Source organism: Oncorhynchus keta, chromosome 18, assembly GCF_023373465.1.
Source record: "Oncorhynchus keta strain PuntledgeMale-10-30-2019 chromosome 18, Oket_V2, whole genome shotgun sequence".
Classification (NCBI taxonomy): Eukaryota; Metazoa; Chordata; class Actinopteri; order Salmoniformes; family Salmonidae; genus Oncorhynchus; species Oncorhynchus keta.
In genome coordinates, this window is record NC_068438.1 from 20366489 (window position 1) to 20388489 (window position 22001).

The 22001-nt window shown below is 45.9% G+C and overlaps 1 protein-coding gene across 1 annotated transcript in view; it reads left to right on the plus strand.

The window, feature by feature from the left end:
• Positions 1 to 22001, plus strand: part of LOC118396861 (S-adenosyl-L-methionine-dependent tRNA 4-demethylwyosine synthase TYW1) — an 83824-nt gene that overhangs the window by 42942 nt on the left and 18881 nt on the right. The window contains 1 exon segment of the mRNA XM_052468762.1: positions 16392 to 16524. Coding sequence (XP_052324722.1) covers positions 16392 to 16524 — 133 coding nt within the window.

Consider the following 22001-nt stretch of genomic DNA (forward strand, 5'->3'; position numbering starts at 1 on the left):
GAGTCTGGGGAACAAGAGAACACAACAGCACACTGTCAGTTCAGAATGTCTCTCTCTCCCCTGTAGAAGACACTGTTTTTCTCTGCTAAGCATTCTGAGGACAGAACAGAACACGTTGGCAACACACAATTAAAACCTCTTTGGAACTGACTGCTGAATAGATTAGAGAAGTCTTGGAGAGGCTCTGACTGCTCTGCTTGCCTGTGTCTCTGTTTCAACAACCTCCCAATGTTCCTACAACGTGTTTGTACAACATTTCTCTTCCGTTCTTATGAGAAAGCTGAAATGACATTTGATTGAACATGTTAAAAGCAGACTTCACAGCATTGTATGTGCGTTTTTATTTGCTACGGCTACCTATGGTGCTGTAACACTCTGCTCACGTTTGTGTTATGTTAATGTTGTCATCTAAGGTGACATTGACACACAGGCACAGAGGCTCAAGACTAAGGACATTTTATTTTGATGGCATTGGGATTTTTGTAACTTCTTACCTATACAATACTACGGTCCATCAGTTGCCAAGTTATTGCCAAAGCGTTGACCTCAAGTCACTTATCAGTTTTAGAGGTAAACATTGACACTCATGCCCACATATTTACCTTGTGGTCCCTGATTTCAAAGCAACCTCTGACCTTTGAACCACATCCAAACAGATTATTCCTCACAGGCAGATGCCCAACCAGACAGCTTGTTCCTTCCAGGTCATCCTATCGTGTCAATAGTTGTGGCCCTGCCTTGTCTGTCAGAGATCTGACTTACAGTATAGTCCCTGCTCCCTGGTCTGTCAGAGTAGGTGATGGCACCACACGACAATACCCACAGCCACGGACAAGCTGTCTGAATTTATCGAGCCAGATGCCCAGACATGATTGGAAAACGCAAGTGTTCACTTAGGGAAGGGGAGGTTGTGTGTGTGTGTGTGTGTGTGTGTGTGTGTGTGTGTGTGTGTGTGTGTGTGTGTGTGTGTGTGTGTGTGTGTGTGTGTGTGTGTGTGTGTGTGTGTGTGTGTGTGTGTGTGTGTGTGTGTGTGTGTGTGTGTGTGTGAAATCCTTCCAACAGTTGCTTATTTGGCTAATTGAACTCTGCCATTGCCTGTGTCCTTGCCACTCTGAGTAATTACTATGGTTGTACTGTGGGATATTTATTGGAGTGAAAAGTGTTGTTTGTGTGGTAACAACCTCTACCAAATCTCTTTGACATTGTCTGTTTCCTTTGTTTCTCATGTAGCTACATCCTCCTCCTGCTGCTGTACTGGCAGTTTACAGCCAATTGCAATCAAGTCTCCCCTCTCAAAAAATACCTGAATACTAGTAACGATGGTGCGCTCTCTCCTTTTTTATATCCTTATACTCACTCACTCACTCACTCCTGAAATGGCAGAGATATCAGTGTACAGCAAAGTGTTTTCAATCACTGCTGAAAGAACTACTTCCTTTGCTTGGCTCTCTTATGTTGAACATAATAAACGGCTCCTTATCCTCCGGACGTGCACCGAACTCACTAAAAGGGGCAGTAATAAAGCCTCTTGAAAAAGCCAAACCTTGACCCGGAAAATAAAAAAAACTATCGGCCAATATTGAATCTCTCATTCCTTTAAAAGAAAAATGAAAAAGCTGTTGCTCAGCAACTCACTGCCTTCCTGAAGATGAATAATGTATACAAAACCCTCCCGTCTGGTTTTAGACCCCATCATACAACTGATGCCGCACTCGGTGAAGGTGGTAAATTATCTTTAAATGGCGTCAGACCAAGGCACTGCATCTATTCTTGTGCTCCTAGACTGTAGTGCCGCTTTCTAGAGTATCGATCACCACATTATTTTGAAGAGATTGGAAACTGTAATTGGTCTACGCCAGGCCTGGTCAAAGGCCAGCCAATATGCGTCCCGCAACCTGATTCAATATGGCCCGTGGAATCATGCTCAGCTCACAAAGAATTTGCAATAGTAAAATTGAAAAACGTATTTGTTATTCAAATTAAAAGCCCAATGAATACTCGCCTTTGTGTAATGATTTAACTCCCACCGCTTGTGGGACATTTTATTTTGAAGGCACATATAAATCACAACTGCATGAGCACAGACAGTGACTGACGGATCCTGTGTTCTGCCTTTCACCCAGGACAACGGAATGGATCCCAGCCGGTGACCCCAAAAAATGACATCATAAAAGGGGAAAATGAAGCAGTCTTCTGGTCAGATTCCGGAGACGGACACATCGTGCACCACTCCCTAGCATTCTCCTCGCCAATGTCCAGTCTCTTGACAACAAGGTTGATGAAATCCGAGCAAGGGTAGCATTCCAGAGGGACATCAGAGACTGTAACATTCTTTGATTCACGGAAACATGGCTCACTGGAGAGACGCTATCGGAGTCGGTGCAGCCAGCTGGTTTCTTCACGCATCGCGCCGACAGAAATACACATATTTCTGGTAAGAAGAGGGGCGGGGGAGTATGCTTCATAGTTAACGTGACGTGGTGTGGCCACAACAACATACAGGAACTCAAGTCCTTCTGTTCACCTGATTTAGAATTCCTCACAATCAAATGTCGACCGCATTATCTACCAAGGGAATTCTCCTCGATTATAATCACAGCCGTATATATTCCCCCCCAAGCAGACACATCGATGGCTCTGAACGAACTTTATTTGAGTCTTTGCAAACTGGAATCCATATATCCGGAGGCTGCATTCATTGTAGCTGGGGATTTTAACAAGGCTAATCTGAAAACAAGACTCCCTAAATTTTATCAGCATATCGATTGCGCAACCAGGGCTGGAAAAACCTTGGATCATTGCTATTCCAACTTCTGCGACGCATATAAGGCCCTGCCCCGCTCTCCTTTCGGGAAAGCTGACCACGACTCCATTCTGTTGATCCCTGCCTACAGACAGAAACTAAAACAAGAAGCTCCCGCGCTGAGGTCTGTTCAACGCTGGTCCGACCAATCTGATTCCACACTCCAAGACTGCTTCCATCACGTGGACTGGGATATGTTTCGTATTGCGTCAGACAACAACATTGATGAATACGCTGATTCGGTGAGTGAGTTCATTAGAACGTGCGTTGAAGATGTCGTTCCCATAGACCCTGGGTCTCGACCCCGCCCTGTGCAACTGGGTACTGGACTTCCTGACGGGCCGCCCCCAGGTGGTGAGGGTAGGCAACAACATCTCCACCAGGCTGATCGTCAACACTGGGGCCCCACAAGGGTACGTTCTGAGCCCTCTCCTGTACTCCCTGTTCACCCACGACTGCGTGGCCACGCACGCCTCCAACTTAAGTTTGCGGACGACACAACAGTGGTAGGCTTGATTACCAACAACGACGAGACGGCCTACAGGGAGGAGGTGAGGGCCCTCGGAGTGTGGTGTCAGGAAAATAACCTCACACTCAATGTCAACAAAACTAAGGAGATTATTGTGGACTTCAGGAAACAGCAGAGGGAACACCCCCCCCTATCCACATTGATGGAACAGTAGTGGAGAGGGTAGTAAGTTTTAAGTTCCTCGGCGTACACATCACAGACAAACTGAATTGGTCCACTCACACAGACAGCATCGTGAAGAAGGCGCAGCAGCGCCTCTTCAACCTCAGGAGGCTGAAGAAATTCGGCTTGTCACCAAAAGCACTCACAAACTTCTACAGATGCACAATCGAGAGCATCCTGTCGGGCTGTATCACCGCCTGGTACGGCAACTGCTCCGCCCACAACCGTAAGGCTCTCCAGAGGGTAGTGAGGTCTGCACAACGCATCACCGGGGGCAAACTACCTGCCCTCCAGGACACCTACACCACCCGATGTCACAGGAAGGCCATAAAGATCATCAAGGACAACAACCACCCGAGCCACTGCCTGTTCACCCCGCTATCATCCAGAAGGCGAGGTCAGTACAGGTGCATCAAAGCTGGGACCGAGAGACTGAAAAACAGCTTCTATTTCAAGGCCATCAGACTGTTAAACAGCCACTACTAACATTGAGTTGCTGCTGCCAACACACTGACTCAACTCCAGCCACTTTAGTAATGGGAATTGATGGGAAATTATGTAAAATATATCACTAGCCACTTTAGAAAATGCTACCTAATATAATGTTTACATACCCTACATTATTCATCTCATATGTATACGTATATACTGTACTCTATATCATCTACTGCATCCTTATGTAATACATGTATCACTAGCCACTTTAACTATGCCACTTTGTTTACATACTCATTTCATATGTATATACTGCACTCAATACCATCTACTGTATCTTGCCTATGCCGCTCTGTACCATCACTCATTCATATATCTTTATGTACATATTCTTTATCCCCTTACACTTGTGTCTATAAGGTAGTAGTTTTGGAATTGTTAGCTAGATTACTTGTTGGTTATTACTGCATTGTCGGAACTAGAAGCACAAGCATTTCGCTACACTCGCATTAACATCTGCTAACCATGTGTATGTGACAAATAAAATTTGATTTGATTTGACAGGCTGACACGCATGTCACAAATTGCGCAAAAATTTGTTTTTCAAAAAAAAGGAAAGTAGACGGTGAATGTTGGGTGTTCCAGCAAGAGTGGACATCAAAATATTTATTCTTAGCTTTCTACTGCCTGAGCTATATTGTTGATGCAAATTGAGAAGAGCGTGGGGCCTAGGATCGAGCCTTGGGGTACTTACTCCCTTGGTGACAGGCAGTGGCTGAGACAGCAGATTTTCTGACTTTATACACTGCACTCTTTGAGAGAGGTAGTTAGCAAACCAGGTCAAAAACCCCTCAGAGACACCAATATTCCTTAGCCGGTCCACAAGAATGGAATGGTCTACCGTATCAAAAGCTTAGGCCAAGTCAATAAAAATAGCAGCACAACATTGCTTAGAATCAAGGGCAATGGTGACATCATTGAGGACCTTTTAAGATTGCAGTGACATATCCAGAGCAGAGACCAGATTGCATACTAGAGAGAATACTATTGACATCAAGAAAGCCAGTCAGTTGATTATTGAAACGTTTTTCCAACACTTTTGATAAACAGGGCAAAATAGAAATAGGCCTATAACAGTTAGGATCAGCTTGATCTCCCCCTTTAAGTATGAACCGTGGCTGCCTTCCAAGCAATGGGAACCTCCCCAGAAAGGAGAGAGAGGCTTGGCGGTGATAGGGGCAGCAACCTTAAAAGAAGAAAAGGTCTAAACCATCTGACACAGATGTTTTTTGGGGGTCAAGTTTCAGGAGCTCCTCCAGCACCTCGGACTCAGTGACTGCTTGCAGGGAGAAACTTTATGGCAGAGCAGGGGAAAAAGAGGGAGAAGCATCGGGGATAGTCACATTAAAAGGGGTGGGAGATGAGGAAATGTTGGACGGGCAAGGAGGCATGGCTGAGTCGCATCCGCATGCCCGACTAGCATCACCACCCTGGATGGTTCCGACCTTGAATATGTGGACATCTATAAGTACCTAGGTGTCTGGCTAGACTGCAAACTCTCCTTCCAGACTCACATCAAACATCTCCAATCAAAAATCAAATCAAGAGTCGGCTTTCTATTCCGCAACAAAGCCTCCTTCACTCACGCTGCCAAGCTTACCCTAGTAAAACTGACTATCCTACCGATCCTCGACTTCGGCGATGTCATCTACAAAATGGCTTCCAACACTCTACTCAGCAAACTGGATGCAGTCTATCACAGTGCCATCCGTTTTGTCACTAAAGCACCTTATACCACCCACCACTGCGACTTGTATGCTCTAGTCGGCTGGCCCTCACTACATATTCGTCGCCAGACCCACTGGCTCCAGGTCATCTACAAGTCCATGCTAGGTAAAGCTCCGTCTTATCTCAGTTCACTGGTCACGATGGCAACACCCATCCGTAGCACGCGCTCCAGCAGGTGTATCTCACTGATCATCCCTAAAGCCAACACCTCATTTGGCCGCCTTTCGTTCCAGTACTCTGCTGCCTGTGACTGGAACGAATTGCAAAAATCGCTGAAGTTGGAGACTTTTATCTCCCTCACCAACTTCAAACATCAGCTATCCGAGCAGCTAACCGATCGCTGCAGCTGTACATAGTCTATAGGTAAATAGCTCACCCATTTTCACCTGCCTCATTCCCATACTGTTTTTATACTGTTTTTATTTATTTACTTTTCTGCTCTTTTGCACACCAATATCACCAATATCTCTACCTGTACATGCCCATCTGATCATTTATCACTCCAGTGTTAATCTGCAAAATTGTATTATTCGCCTACCTCCTCATGCCTTTTGCACACATTGTATATAGATTGCCCATTTTTTCTACTGTGTTATTGACTTGCTAATTGTTTACTCCATGTGTAACTCTGTTGTCTGTTCACACTGCTATGCTTTATCTTGCCAGGTCGCAGTTGCAAATGAGAACTTGTTCTCAACTAGCCTACCTGGTTAAATAAAGGTGAAATCATTTTTTTTTTTTTTTTAAAAAATAAAAAAGCAGATGCCCACAATCTCACCCACCTTCCGATACTACTAGTCTGTTCCCTAGCAGATGACCTTTAAGTAACAACTTTGGCCTTCACCCACCTTCCGATACTACTAGTCTGTTCCCTAGCAGATGACCACAATCTCACCCTGAACCTTCCGATACTACTAGTCTGTTCCCATTTTAGCAGATGACCACAAATCTCACCCACCTTCTGTTCCAAACTACAAAAGTCTGTTCCCTTGTCAAAGCAGATGACCACAATCTCACCCAACTTCCGTTACTACTAGTCTGTTCCCTAGCAGATGACCACAATCTCACCCACCTTCCGTTACTACTAGTCTGTTCACTAGCAGATGTCAACAATCTCACCCACCTTCCGATACTACTAGTCTGTTCCCTAGCAGATGACCACAATCTCACCCACCTTCCGATACTACTAGTCTGTTCCCTAGCAGATGACCACAATCTCACCCAACTTCCGTTACTACTAGTCTGTTCCCTAGCAGATGACCACAATCTCACCCACCTTCCGTTACTACTAGTCTGTTCCCTAGCAGATGACCACAATCTCACCCACCTTCCGTTACTACTAGTCTGTTCCCTAGCAGATGACCACAATCTCAGCCACCTTCCGTTACTACTAGTCTGTTCCCTAGCAGATGACCACAATCTCACCCACCTTCCGTTACTACTAGTCTGTTCCCTAGCAGATGACCACAATCTCACCCACCTTCCATTACTACTAGTCTGTTCCCTAGCAGATGACAACAATCTCACCCACCTTCCGTTACTACTAGTCTGTTCCCTAGCAGATGACAACAATCTCACCCACCTTCCGTTACTACTAGTCTGTTCCTTAGCAGATGACCACAATCTCACCCACCTTCCGATACTACTAGTCTGTTCCCTAGCAGATGACCACAATCTCACCCACCTTCCGATACTACTAGTCTGTTCCCTAGCAGATGACCACAATCTCACCCACCTTCCGTTACTACTAGTCTGTTCCCTAGCAGATGACCACAATCTCACCCACCTTCCGTTACTACTAGTCTGTTCCCTAGCAGATGACAACAATCTCACCCGCCTTCCGATACTACTAGTCTGTTCCCTAGCAGATGACCACAATCTCACCCGCCTTCAGTTACTACTAGTCTGTTCCCTAGCAGATGACCACAATCTCACCCACCTTCCGATACTACTAGTCTGTTCCCTAGCAGATGACCAAAATCTCACCCACCTTCCGTTACTACTAGTCTGTTCCCTAGCAGATGACCACAATCTCACCCACCTTCCGATACTACTAGTCTGTTCCCTAGCAGATGACAACAATATCACCCACCTTCCGATACTACTAGTCTGTTCCCTAGCAGATGACCACAATCTCACCCACCTTCCGATACTACTAGTCTGTTCCCTAGCAGATGACCACAATCTCACCCACCTTCCGTTACTACTAGTCTGTTCCCTAGCAGATGACCACAATCTCACCCACATTTACATTTACATTACATTTAAGTCATTTAGCAGACGCTCTTATCCAGAGCGACTTACAAATTGGTGCATACACCTTATGACAACCAGTGGAACAGCCACTTGCATCTAAATCTTGTTGGGGGGAGAAGGGGGGTGGGTGAGAAGGATTACTTACCCTTACTTACCCTATCCTAGGTATTCCTTGAAGAGGTGGGGTTTCAGGTGTCTCCGGAAGGTGGTGATTGACTCCGCTGTCCTGGCGTCGTGAGGGAGTTTGTTCCACCATTGGGGGCCAGAGCAGCGAACAGTTTTGACTGGGCTGAGCGGGAACTGTACTTCCTCAGTGGTAGGGAGGCGAGCAGGCCAGAGGTGGATGAACGCAGTGCCCTTGTTTGGGTGTAGGGCCTGATCAGAGCCTGGAGGTACTGAGGTGCCGTTCCCCTCACAGCTCCGTAGGCGAGCACCATGGTCTTGTAGCGGATGCGAGCTTCAACTGGAAGCCAGTGGAGAGAGCGGAGGAGCGGGGTGACGTGAGAGAACTTGGGAAGGTTGAACACCAGACGGGCTGCGGCGTTCTGGATGAGTTGTAGGGGTTTAATGGCACAGGCAGGGAGCCCAGCCAACAGCGAGTTGCAGTAATCAAGACGGGAGATGACAAGTGCCTGGATTAGGACCTGCGCCGCTTCCTGTGTGAGGCAGGGTCGTACTCTGCGGATGTTGTAGAGCATGAACCTACAGGAACGGGACACCGCCTTGATGTTAGTTGAGAACGTCAGGGTGTTGTCCAGGATCACGCCAAGGTTCTTAGCGCTCTGGGAGGAGGACACAATGGAGTTGTCAACCGTGATGGCGAGATCATGGAACGGGCAGTCCTTCCCCGGGAGGAAGAGGAGCTCCGTCTTGCTGAGGTTCAGCTTGAGGTGGTGATCCGTCATCCACACTGATATGTCTGCCAGACATGCAGAGATGCGATTCGCCACCTGGTCATCAGAAGGGGGAAAGGAGAAGATTAATTGTGTGTCGTCTGCATAGCAATGATAGGAGAGACCATGTGAGGTTATGACAGAGCCAAGTGACTTGGTGTATAGCGAGAATAAGAGAGGGCCTAGAACAGAGCCCTGGGGGACACCAGTGGTGAGAGCGCGTGGTGAGGAGACAGATTCTCGCCACGCCACCTGGTAGGAGCGACCTGTCAGGTAGGACGCAACCAAGCGTGGGCCGCGCCGGAGATGCCCAACTCGGAGAGGGTGGAGAGGAGGATCTGATGGTTCACAGTATCGAAGGCAGCCGATAGGTCTAGAAGGATGAGAGCAGAGGAGAGAGAGTTAGCTTTAGCAGTGCGGAGCGCCTCCGTGATACAGAGAAGAGCAGTCTCAGTTGAATGACTAGTCTTGAAACCTGACTGATTTGGATCAAGAAGGTCATTCTGAGAGAGATAGCGGTAGAGCTGGCCAAGGACGGCACGCTCAAGAGTTTTGGAGAGAAAAGAGAGAAGGGATACTGGTCTGTAGTTGTTGACATCGGAGGGATCGAGTGTAGGTTTTTTCAGAAGGGGTGCAACTCTCGCTCTCTTGAAGACGGGAGGGACGTAGCCAGCGGTCAGGGATGAGTTGATGAGCGAGGTGAGGTAAGGGAGAAGGTCTCCGGAAATGGTCTGGAGAAGAGAGGAGGGGATAGGGTCAAGCGGGCAGGTTGTTGGGCGGCCGGCCGTCACAAGACGCGAGATTTCATCTGGAGAGAGAGGGGAGAAAGAGGTCAGAGCATAGGGTAGGGCAGTGTGAGCAGAACCAGCGGTGTCGTTTGACTTAGCAAACGAGGATCGGATGTCATCGACCTTCTTTTCAAAATGGTTGACGAAGTCATCTGCAGAGAGGGAGGAGGGGGGGGGGAGGATTCAGGAGGGAGGAGAAGGTGGCAAAGAGCTTCCTAGGGTTAGAGGCAGACGCTTGGAATTTAGAATGGTAGAAAGTGGCTTTAGCAGCAGAGACAGAGGAGGAAAATGTAGAGAGGAGGGAGTGAAAGGATGCCAGGTCCGCAGGGAGGCGAGTTTTCCTCCATTTCCGCTCGGCTGCCCGGAGCCCTGTTCTGTGAGCTCGCAATGAGTCGTCGAGCCACGGAGCGGGAGGGGAGGACCGAGGAGGCAGAATCAGGAGATAGGTTGGAGAAAGTTTGAGCAGAGGGAAGAGAAGATAGGATGGAAGAGGAGAGAGTAGCGGGGGAGAGAGAGCGAAGGTTGGGACGGCGCGATACCATCCGAGTAGGGGCAGTGTGGGAAGTGTTGGATGAGAGCGAGAGGGAAAAGGATACAAGGTAGTGGTCGGAGACTTGGAGGGGAGTTGCAATGAGGTTAGTGGAAGAACAGCATCTAGTAAAGATGAGGTCAAGCGTATTGCCTGCCTTGTGAGTAGGGGGAAGGTGAGAGGGTGAGGTCAAAAGAGGAGAGGAGTGGAAAGAAGGAGGCAGAGAGGAATGAGTCAAAGGTAGACGTGGGGAGGTTAAAGTCGCCCAGAACTGTGAGAGGTGAGCCGTCCTCAGGAAAGGAGCTTATCAAGGCATCAAGCTCATTGATGAACTCTCAGAGGGAACCTGGAGGGCGATAAATGATAAGGATGTTAAGCTTGAAAGGGCTGGTAACTGTGACAGCATGGAATTCAAAGGAGGCAATAGACAGATGGGTAAGGGGAGAAAGAGAGAAAGACCACTTGGGAGAGATGAGGATCCCGGTGCCACCACCCCGCTGACCAGAAGCTCTCGGGTGTGCGAGAACACGTGGGCGGACGAGGAGAGAGCAGTAGGAGTAGCAGTGTTATCTGTGGTGATCCATGTTTCCGTCAGTGCCAAGAAGTCAAGGGACTGGAGGGAGGCATAGGCTGAGATGAACTCTGCCTTGTTGGCCGCAGATTGGCAGTTCCAGAGGCTACCAGAGACCTGGAACTCCACGTGGGTCGTACGCGCTGGGACCACCAGGTTAGGGTGGTCGCGGCCACGCGGTGTGGAGCGTTTGTATGGTCTGTGCAGAGAGGAGAGAACAGGGATAGACAGACACATAGTTGACAGGCTACAGAAAAGGCTACGCTAATGCAAGGAAATTGAATGACAAGCGGACTACACGTCTCGAATGTTCAGAAAGTTAAGCTTACGTAGCAAGAATCTTATTGACTAAAATGATTAAAATGATACAGTACTGCTAAAGTAGGCTAGCTGGCAGTAGCTGCGTTGTTGACACTACACTAATCAAGTCGTTCCGTTGAGTGTAATAATTTCTACAGTGCTGCTATTCGGGGGCTAGCTGTCTAGCTAGCAGTGTTGTTTACGTTACGTTGAGTTAAAAGAACGACAATAGCTGGCTAGCTAACCTAGGAAATCGGTCTAGACTACACAATTATCTTTGAAACAAAGACGGCTATGTAGCTAGCTATGTAGCTAGCTACGATCAAACAAATCAAACCGTTGTACTGTAATGAAATGAAAATGTGATACTACCTGTGAATGCGACCGGGTTGTTGAGTTCTATTCAGTAGACGTTGGCATAGTTGTTAGCTGTTGGCTAGCTGTTGGCTAGCTGTTGGCTAGCTAGCAGAGTCTCCTACGTTAAGGACGACAAATAGCTGGCTAGCGAACCTCAGTGAATTAAGATAATCACTCCAAGGCTACACACACTAAACTACACAATTATCTTGGAAACAAAGACAGCTATGTAGCTAGCTAACACTGAACTAATCAAGTCGTACAGTTGAGTGAATAGCACTACAGTGATGCTAATCTGTGTGCGTTAGCTAGCGTTGCTAGCTCCTGGGCGAATAGCAGTGAAGGCTACGTTAGGGCGACGAAATACGAAATACGATAATTATGCAATTATCTCTGATACAAGGACGGCTATGTAGCTAGCTAAGAAGAATGGCTAAGATTATGTAGCTAGCTAACAGTAAACTAATCAAGTCGTACAGTTGAGTGAATAGCACTACAGTGATGCTAATCTGTGTGCGTTAGCTAGCGTTAGCTAGCTCCTGGGCGAATAGCAGTGAAGGCTACGTTAGGGCGACGAAATACGATAATTATGCAATTATCTCTGATACAAGGACGGCTATGTAGCTAGCTAAGAAGAATTGCTAAGATTAGACAAATCAACCGTTGTACTATAATGAAATGTAATGAAAAAGTTATACAACCTGCAGAGCGAAGTGCGAATGCGACCGCTCGCTCCAACCGGAACCGGAACATCTTCCTTCCGTTACTACTAGTCTGTTCCCTAGCAGATGACCACAATCTCACCCACCTTCCGATACTACTAGTCTGTTCCCTAGCAGATGACCACAATCTCACCCACCTTCCGATACTACTAGTCTGTTCCCTAGCAGATGACCACAATCTCACCCACCTTCCGATACTACTAGTCTGTTCCCTAGCAGATGACCACAATCTCACCCACCTTCCGATACTACTAGTCTGTTCCCTAGCAGATGACCACAATCTCACCCACCTTCCGATACTACTAGTCTGTTCCCTAGCAGATGACCACAATCTCACCCAACTTCCGTTACTACTAGTCTGTTCCCTAGCAGATGACCACAATCTCACCCACCTTCCGATACTACTAGTCTGTTCCCTAGCAGATGACCACAATCTCACCCAACTTCCGTTACTACTAGTCTGTTCCCTAGCAGATGACCACAATATCACCCACCTTCAGTTACTACTAGTCTGTTCCCTAGCAGATGACAACAATATCACCCACCTTCCGTTACTACTAGTCTGTTCCCTAGCAGATGACAACAATATCACCCACCTTCCGTTACTACTAGTCTGTTCCCTAGCAGATGACCACAATCTCACCCACCTTCCGTTACTACTAGTCTGTTCCCTAGCAGATGACCACAATCTCACCCACCTTCCGTTACTACTAGTCTGTTCCCTAGCAGATGACCACAATCTCACCCACCTTCCGTTACTACTTGTCTGTTCCCTAGCAGATGACCACAATCTCACCCACCTTCCGTTACTACTAGTCTGTTCCCTAGCAGATGACCACAATCTCACCCACCTTCCGTTACTACTAGTCTGTTCCCTAGCAGATGACCAGAATCTCACCCACCTTCCGTTACTACTAGTCTGTTCCCTAGCAGATGACCACAATCTCACCCACCTTCCGATACTACTACATTTACATTACATTTAAGTCATTTAGCAGACGCTCTTATCCATATACTCCAGAGCGACTTACAAATTGGTGCATTCACCTTATGACATCCAGTGGAACAGTCACTTTACAATAGTGCATCTAAATCTTAAAAGGGGGGGTGAGAAGGATTACTTATCCTATCCTAGGTATTCCTTAAAGAGGTGGGGTTTCAGGTGTCTCCGGAAGGTGGTGATTGACTCCGCTGTCCTGGCGTCGTGAGGGAGTTTGTTCCACCATTGGGGGGCCAGAGCAGCGAACAGTTTTGACTGGGCTGAGCGGGAACTGTACTTCCTCAGTGGTAGGGAGGCGAGCAGACAAGAGGTGGATGAACGCAGTGCCCTTGTTTGGGTGTAGGGCCTGATCAGAGCCTGGAGGTACTGAGGTGCCGTTCCCCTCACAGCTCCGTAGGCAAGCACCATGGTCTTGTAGCGGATGCAAGCTTCAACTGGAAGCCAGTGGAGAGAGCGGAGGAGCGGGGTACTAGTCTGTTCCCTAGCAGATGACCAGCATGAGAAGTATACGCTGCTGCGTACTTTGAACTGTGAGTTTCTTTCCATTGTTTTGGAAAATGACATGCTGTTGGTTTCCTCTTCTTTCACCTTCAATGTGGATAACGCTCCCACTGACCTGCAACTTGAGCTTATCGGTCTTCAGTCTGATGCAGTGGTTGTTTTGAATAGTTCTCCAATGTCACTGACGATGTTCTATGCATCTCTCGATGAACAAAACTTTCCAAAGATTAGGAGTCATGCTCAGAAGATGTTTGTACTGTTTGGGTCAACCAATGTATGTGAAGACATTTTCAGTGATAGAAAAATAAAACAAGTCAAGGAACAGATCATCTCTTACTGACTCTCACCTTTCAGCAATCCTGTGCATAGCGACGTCAGAAACGATACCTGACTTCACTGCTCTAGTCAATGCCCATTAGAGACTTCACTCCTCACACTGATTGAGTAGTTTAAATGTAATGTTGACCCTATCTCTTTGTGTTTTTGTGCATACCTGTTAACAAGAGTTCTGTCCGTGGTGCTGAATGCAAAGTGTACTTTTCCCTCTGAGGCATGTTTAATAATGAAAATACCTATCAAAAGGAGAACATGGTGTAACGATCTTCATCTTCGTCGGATGAGGAGTAGGAAGGATCGGACCAAAATGCAGCGTGGTAAGTAAGTGTCCATGATTATTTATTAGAACAGAACACGAACATACAAAATAACCAAGTGAATGTAAGAAATGAAAATCGAAACAGTCCTGAAAGGTGAAAACAGGAAACAACTACCCACAAACACCAGGTGGGAAAAGGCTACCTAAGTATGGTTCTCAATCAGAGACAACGATAGACAGCTGCCTCTGATTGGGAACCATACCAGGCCAAACGCATAGAAAAGAAAACAGAAAAACAACAGAATGCCCACCCCAACTCACGCCCCGACCAAACCAAAATAGAGACATAAAAAAGGAACTACGGTCAGGGTGTGACACATGGAGGGAACATTATTTCTGTGCATGTTAAAAAAGTAAAATAATTAGCATATTTGGATGTGATTTACAGTAGATATATCTGTCAACACAGTCATACACATGATATATAATTCTGGCCCGTGATGGAAAAATATATTGTAATGTGGCCCTCATGGAAAATAATTGTCCAAGCCTGGTCTACGCGGTCAAGTTCTTGCCTGGTTTAGGTCTTATCTTTAGGAAATATATCAGTTTGTCTCTGTGGATGGTTTGTCCTCTGACAAATCAATGGTAAGTTTTGGCGATCCTCAAGGTTCCATTGTTTTCACTATATATACTAACTCTTGGTGATGTCATTCGGAGTCTCGATGGATGTACTGTAGTTTCAAATAAAACTGTGAAGGACCTTGTCGTTACCCTGGACCCTGATCCCTCTTTTGAGGAACATATAAAAAATATTTAAAGAGTAGCCTTTTTCCATCTTCGTAACATTGCAAAAATCTTAAACTTTTTGTCCAAGACTTATGCAGTAAAGCTAATCCATGCTTTTGGTCCTTCCATACATACCTACACGCACACTACAGTCACAAGACGCAGGCCTCCTTATTGTTCCTAGAATTTCTAAGCAAACAGCTGGAGGCAGGGCTTTCTCCTGTAGAGTAAAATATGTATGGAATGGTCTGCCTACCCATGTGAGATGTAGACTCGGTCTAAACCTTTAAGTCTTTACTGAAGACTCATCTCTTTAGTGGGTCATATGATTGAGTGTAGTCTGGCCCAGCAGTGTGAAGGTGAACGGCAAGGCACTGGAGTGACGGAACCACCCTTGCTGTCTCTGCCTGGCCGGCTCCCCTCACTCCACTGCAATACTCTACCTCTGACCCTATTACGGGGACTGAGTCACTGGCTTGCTCCCGCTCTCCCATCCTTTCTGTCCTCGGGCTCGTACGGTGGTGGGCTATATATCTTTGTGGGCTATACTCAGCCCTGTCCGGGAGTAACTTTGGATGGGGCCACTGACCTGCTCACCGGACTTGCTACCTTGTTGTGCTGCTGTTCCAGTTTCTGCTGTTCTGCCTTGTCCTGGACCTGCTGTTTCTACCTTGGAATGTTTGGCTATGAAAAGCCAACTGACATTTCCTCCTGAGGTGTTAACCTGCTGCACCTTATATAACCACTGTGATTATTATTTGACCCTGCTGGTCATCTATGAATGTTTGAACATCTTGAAGAATGATCTGGCCTTAATGGCCATGTACTCTTATAATCTCCAACTGGCAGAGCCAGAAGCGGACTGGTCACCCCTCAGAGCCTGGTTCCACTCTTAAGTTTCTTCCTAGGTTCCTGCCTTTCTAGAGATTTTCTTAGCCACCGTGCTTCCATATCTGCATTGCTTGCTCTCTGGGGTTTTTAGGCTCGGTTTCTGTATAAGCACTTCGTGATAACTACTGGTGTAAAAAGGGCATTATAAATACATTTGATTGATCTCTCTGGAGAGAGAACCCAATCCTGTGGCGTTATTGGAGTCGACAGTAATCCAGTAACATTCAACGGTTAACATGTTGCGGTGCAAAATCATCTTGGCATTCTGCCAAACTCAAGGAAGAGAGGAAGAGCGAGGCGGCGCAAACCAAAATGTTTCTCGCCTGCTGTGTCCCACACTGATTTCTCTCTCGCTCTCTCTCACTGTGATCTCTCTCTCACTATCCCCTTGTTCTCTTTCTCTCCCTGTCTCCCCATTCCCTCCCCCTCTCTCGCTCTCATCCCCGTATCCTATTCCTCTCTGACCTCTTCCCCTCCAAGAGTCTGGTACCGGTGACCAAGCTGTATGTGAGTGTGGGTGCCGGCACCAAGGGCAGTCTGAAAAAGATCGACCGGCTGCTCTTCAATGACTTCTGGCCGAGGTTCCTAGACAGCCTCAAGGATCTGGGTGAAAAGGTGAGTACCTCTAGTACCCTTCGTTCTAACACTACTAAGATAAACCGAGCCAAGGTAAGCTGTACTACACTGTGCTGGCCTGGATACAACACCACAACAGTTGTTGGAACCATGCTGGGAATGGGAATGGAAAGCAACTTGTTCCTATTATAAATACTAGTAGCCAGTTCGGACAGGCTCAGTGGTCCAACCCCAGCCCCTCAAAACTAATTGACTAAGTTGGTGTCAAGCCAACCACACCCTCCCCTTAATTTTTACTGAATGTTCATCCAAACATCAAAATCATTGTTATAGAAAAGCCCTGATAAGTACTGTTTCTATTAGCTGAGTGACTGCTATTGTGTCCTCTCATCAGGGATTAAATATTATAGCCTGTTTATTATCCAAATGAATTGTAGCATTGAGCCTCTTTCATTATCTGCCTGTTGCGCTTCAATTATACGGTAATTGGCTTCACACCACTAGCAGATATCAATGAATGGCAATTTTCCACTTTTATAACACTGTAATACAACCGATGTTCATTGGGGAACAGAGACCAATTTGACGCGTAGGTAAGTTGCCGTTTTTTCCCTTGCATGTGAGTCATGTTGCTGTTTTATACTGTGACTAGCCTGGTTCCAGATCTGTTTGTGCTGTCTTGCCAATGCATGCCAATGACTATAGGAGTTTGGTTGAAAATTAAAATCTGTCCAATAGCATGATCATTATCCATGGAAAGTGTCCTAATTTGATGAGGCAACAGTAGAGAATTCTCATCTCCACGATTCAAAATTAAAAGCCAGGAGAGTTAAAAAAGAAACTCCAAACAGATACGAGTGGTTGGCGATGATGGACACCTTCTGATGCCTTATATTTTCACTCTCAAGGAGCGCAGTGCATCCTGGGAGTTTTCCTTTACCAATCAAAGCGGAGAGGGAATACAGTAGCACTCTCCCTGTCCCCTCTATGAGAAGTATCACTAGCTTTACATACTGGCTGGCATAACAGGAATATGCTACACTGTGATTTCTATTCAACAAAAATATAAACGCAACATGCAACAATTTCAAAGATTTTACTGAGTTACGGTTTATATAAGGAAATCAGTCAATTGAAATAAATACATTTGGTCCTAATCTATGGATTTCACATGACTGGGCAGGGGTGCAGCCATGGGTGGGCCTTGGAGGGCATAGGCCCAGTCACTTGGCAGCCATGCCCAACCACTGTGGAGCCAGGCCCAGCAAATCAGAATAGGGTTTTCCACACAAGGGCTTGATTACAGACAGAAATACTTCTCAGAAACCCTCCATGCCCTTCAGATGATCCCGCAGGTGAAGAAGCCAGATGTGGAGGTCCTGGCCTGGCATGGTTACACTAGGTTTGCTATTGTGAGGTCGGTTGGACATTTTCTCTAAAAATTCTCTAAAAACTATGTTGAAGGCAGCTTGTGGTAGAGAAATGAACATTCAATTATCTGGCAACAGCTCTGGTGGACATTCAGTCTGCATGAAAATTGCCCGGCATTGTGTTGTGACAAAACTGCACATTTTAGAGTGGCCTTTTATTGTCCCCAGCACAAGGTGAACCTGTGTAATGATCATGCTGTTTAATCAGCTTCTTGAAATGCCAGATCTGTCAAGTGGATGGATTATCTTGGCTAATCAGAAATGCTCACTAACAGATATATATATTTGTATATACATATTTGAGAGAAATAAGCTTTTTGTGCACATGGAACATTTCTGGGATGTTTTATTTCAGCTCATGAAACATAGGACCAACACTTTACATATTGCGTTTATATTTTTGTCAGTGTATATGTAAATTCTGAAATTCACATTCACAGACATCGCAATGTCACTTTGCTGGATGGTTGGAGAGGTATGGTACAGTGTGATGATAATATATGTTCATACATCAGTATGCTGATCCTTTATTGTGGCTGAGGTTAGTGGAAATGTCTATTTCCTCCTGATTATAATGGTATACAGTACCAGGAGCACTGAAGTGTAATGTGGTTCCATTCATTATCATATATTTCCCTGTACTTGAAATGAGAGAAATATCAATACGAAAGTAGGAAAGGTCTGTTTACCTCATTGGGGAACTTTGAGTGACAAATAATGGCAGTGGTCTCTGCAGCTTTCTACTCAAGCTTTTTTAGTTGGTCAACGACACCTCAGTGGAATGGGAATCTCAGTGTTTCTTTGTAATCCATTCCAAGCCTGTTTTTAATGGTTTGTTGTTGCCAGATAGCTTCTCAGCTTCTTGAGGAACCTCAACTCAACTCTGGGACTGATTTAATGAACAGTGACCCCCAAACGAATCTCTGAAAATGCAAGTCACTGGCAAAGTCTGGAATTGAAACCGTCTTCATTTCAGTATACCCTCTGGAAAATGCAAGGAACTACAGATGTAGGCTGTTTTATGAGTCGAGTTTTACAGTAACCCTCTCTTATTCTCCCAAGACTTATATTCCCTGTGAAATGTTTCAAAGAGAGAGACTTCATATTTTGAAAAAGTTCTGTCCGCTATCATTTGCTGCCATATCAGAGTGGAAGAGAAACATTGTCTGCCATCCTGATTGAAAACAGTTCACGAAGTTCACTCTGCCCTGCGATGCACTGGAGAAGTAGAAGAGGGGTAATTTTTGTTCTAACTTCTAAGAAGAGGACCTTGAGTCTGCTTGCAGCACATGTTTTCCATCTGAATAGAATAGTTGGAACTCCAATGCTTTCATCAATGGTGACGTTCCGTAGAAGAACTATTTATATTTAATCATGCCTTTTATTACAGACTTGCTCACTGTCTGACAGACACAGCCATTCAACACAGCATTCTCTCCTTCTCCACACACACACACACACACACACACACACACACACACACACACACACACACACACACACACACACACACACACACACACACACACACACACACACACACACACACACACACACACACACACACACACACACACACATACACTCATTCCCCCCATATTTTTGTGTTTCTCTGACTGAGTCACCCAATGAATGAATTCCAAGAAGTGACGTGAGGAATAATAGGAAATGTAGAGTCAACTCCTATAAGTCTTATCAAACACTGTGGATGTGTTCTTTCTTTGGAGAATTTCTATGACAACATGAAGTTGCTACGGTGAAGGTGGTAACTTGAAAATGAGTCTCCTCCCCAACACTCCCCTACTATCCTTTCAGGGTAGCCTGATTTTACCCAGTATTATAAGAATACCCAATGCATCTGTGTATCTTTCAAAGCTTCTAACAGTGTGAACACACACACACCCACACACACACACACACACTCTCCCTCTAACAGCGTCTCTAATTTCAACCTCCTTCATTAGCCCTTTTCTAGAAAGCAGTGGAAGAAAAACTGCACTCAGTGGCCTCGTAGCATAACAACCTTGAACATAGATTTGGGCTGTAAAATGTTTTATTGGGATGTCTTCACTTCCTGGCTACAATCAACCTGCCAGCTTCCCCCCCTCTGAAGCACAGTCTACTCTAGACAATGGACAGGTTTATTACAGCTTCATGTGTGAACCTCTTTTCACTGTAAATCTGGTGGTAAATGCAGCCAAATGGATTGCTGTAATTGCCGTCTGTGTGAGGCGTTTCACCAGTTATCGAAGTGATTTACTCTGCATTCGGGTAACTCATCGTTATCCACTACCTATGAATGTTTTTAACACTTAATAAAGCAAATTTCATGGCAGAAAAACCTTCACTATGCACCAGGAATAGTCGTGGTTAGCGTTTCTTTTATTGTCAAGTGAGCAAATTACTGGTAGACTGTATAAACTGTTGTTTACTTATTATCACTTAGTACCTGTACCCAGTGGTTTTTATTCGGTTCTGCCTGGTTCGTTTTCTGCAGCTAGTAGGATAGACCAGTCAAGTTTCTTGTCTAGGAGTAGTGAGGTCTCAATCTGTCTCTTGTCTCTCTTTCTTTCTCTAGCTCTCCTTCTCGCCTTCCCTGGCCCAGTGACTTGTGATGATGTAGATCTGTACATTCTTGTGATGGAAGGTGCAATATTGGCGGATATACATGGTATATACAGTAAGGGATGGCTGAAGAAGGGGTTGTCAATGTATCCTTTTACATGGTGTATGGGATGCTCACAAGAAGGTTGCTTCTGAAGAACAAGGTAGTTAGACATATTTTTTGTCTGCATTCCTACGATTCTATATACAGTATATCTACATAATAACTATATATATATATATATATATATATATATATATATATATATATATACAAACTATCAGTAATAGACAAAGCACCTGTCTGCCGACCAGACTCAAAATATGACCAAAAAACAGGTGTGCCTGCCTGCCAGTCTTGAACAGCCTCTCTAGGGAACAGGCAGAGACACTAACAGAGGTAGTGAGTTAGGCCATAGTGATCCCATCTCTGTGTGGCTCAGCTTCCTCTCATGGTGGGCTCCACCCCCATCCCTGGTTGCTAAGCTCCCTCTCCCCTGATATTCTCTTCTCTCATTCTGACCATTCCCTCTTTCTCTCTGCTCTGCTTTCCAACCTGGCCTCATCCCTGTGCTGAGGGACTGATGGAGCTGTGCTGTGGCTGCTCTGTTGGCTTTGGACGGGAGGTGGTTGCAAATACCTCACCTCCCTGCCTTCCTCCCTGGCACCATGGCCCAATTATCCATACCCCACTGAGCTGAAGGGGCCAGAGCCACCACTTCTCCCTCTCTCTGAGAAGAGGATAAGGGTAGCGAGAGAGAAATGGAGTGAGATAGAGAGAGAAGTATAGGAACAGGGGAGGAGTGTGTACCCAGTTCCCATTATTTTCTTCTCTCCCATCGCCATTTACTTAGTCTTTCTGCTAGCTCCAACCTTTTCTCCCCTCACCTATTTACTTTGAGAAAAAAGGCAGTATGAAGTATACTGTGCTTAGTATAGATGTGAAATATGAGGCAGTTAATCCGGGGAGAACCATTCCTTTGTCAGGGAATGGGGGTTAGCCTATTTATTTCGACCCCCATTCCATTTCCTGTTGGTGTGTTCCTGACCGTCACAGGTTAATAGATTGCCAGGGGACCTCAGCAGGTGGAGCTCGCCCCTGGATGACAGGTGTTATGGGCGGTGACCGTGATGAAGGTTCACCTGTAGGTTGACCTGTTTGACAGCCGTAAAACGACAGGAATGAGATTGATAGAGGGGCCTCTTACAGACAGTTTCATGGGTGGTTTTTCATGTCATTATACCCTACAGATATGGGGTAACAGCTCGGGAAACACCTTAGCAGTGTACAAAATCATGGAGATCTTTCGAAAAACGTAACATTTCAAATACTCTGCACAGCATTTACGACAAAATGACATTCTAAATGCGCAGCTTGTGGATGCATCATGTCTCACTCTCCCTCGATCACGACAGACAGATGGGGGTGAGGCATGAAGCATCATCACAATCTGGATAGAGACGAGTGACATTAATACATTT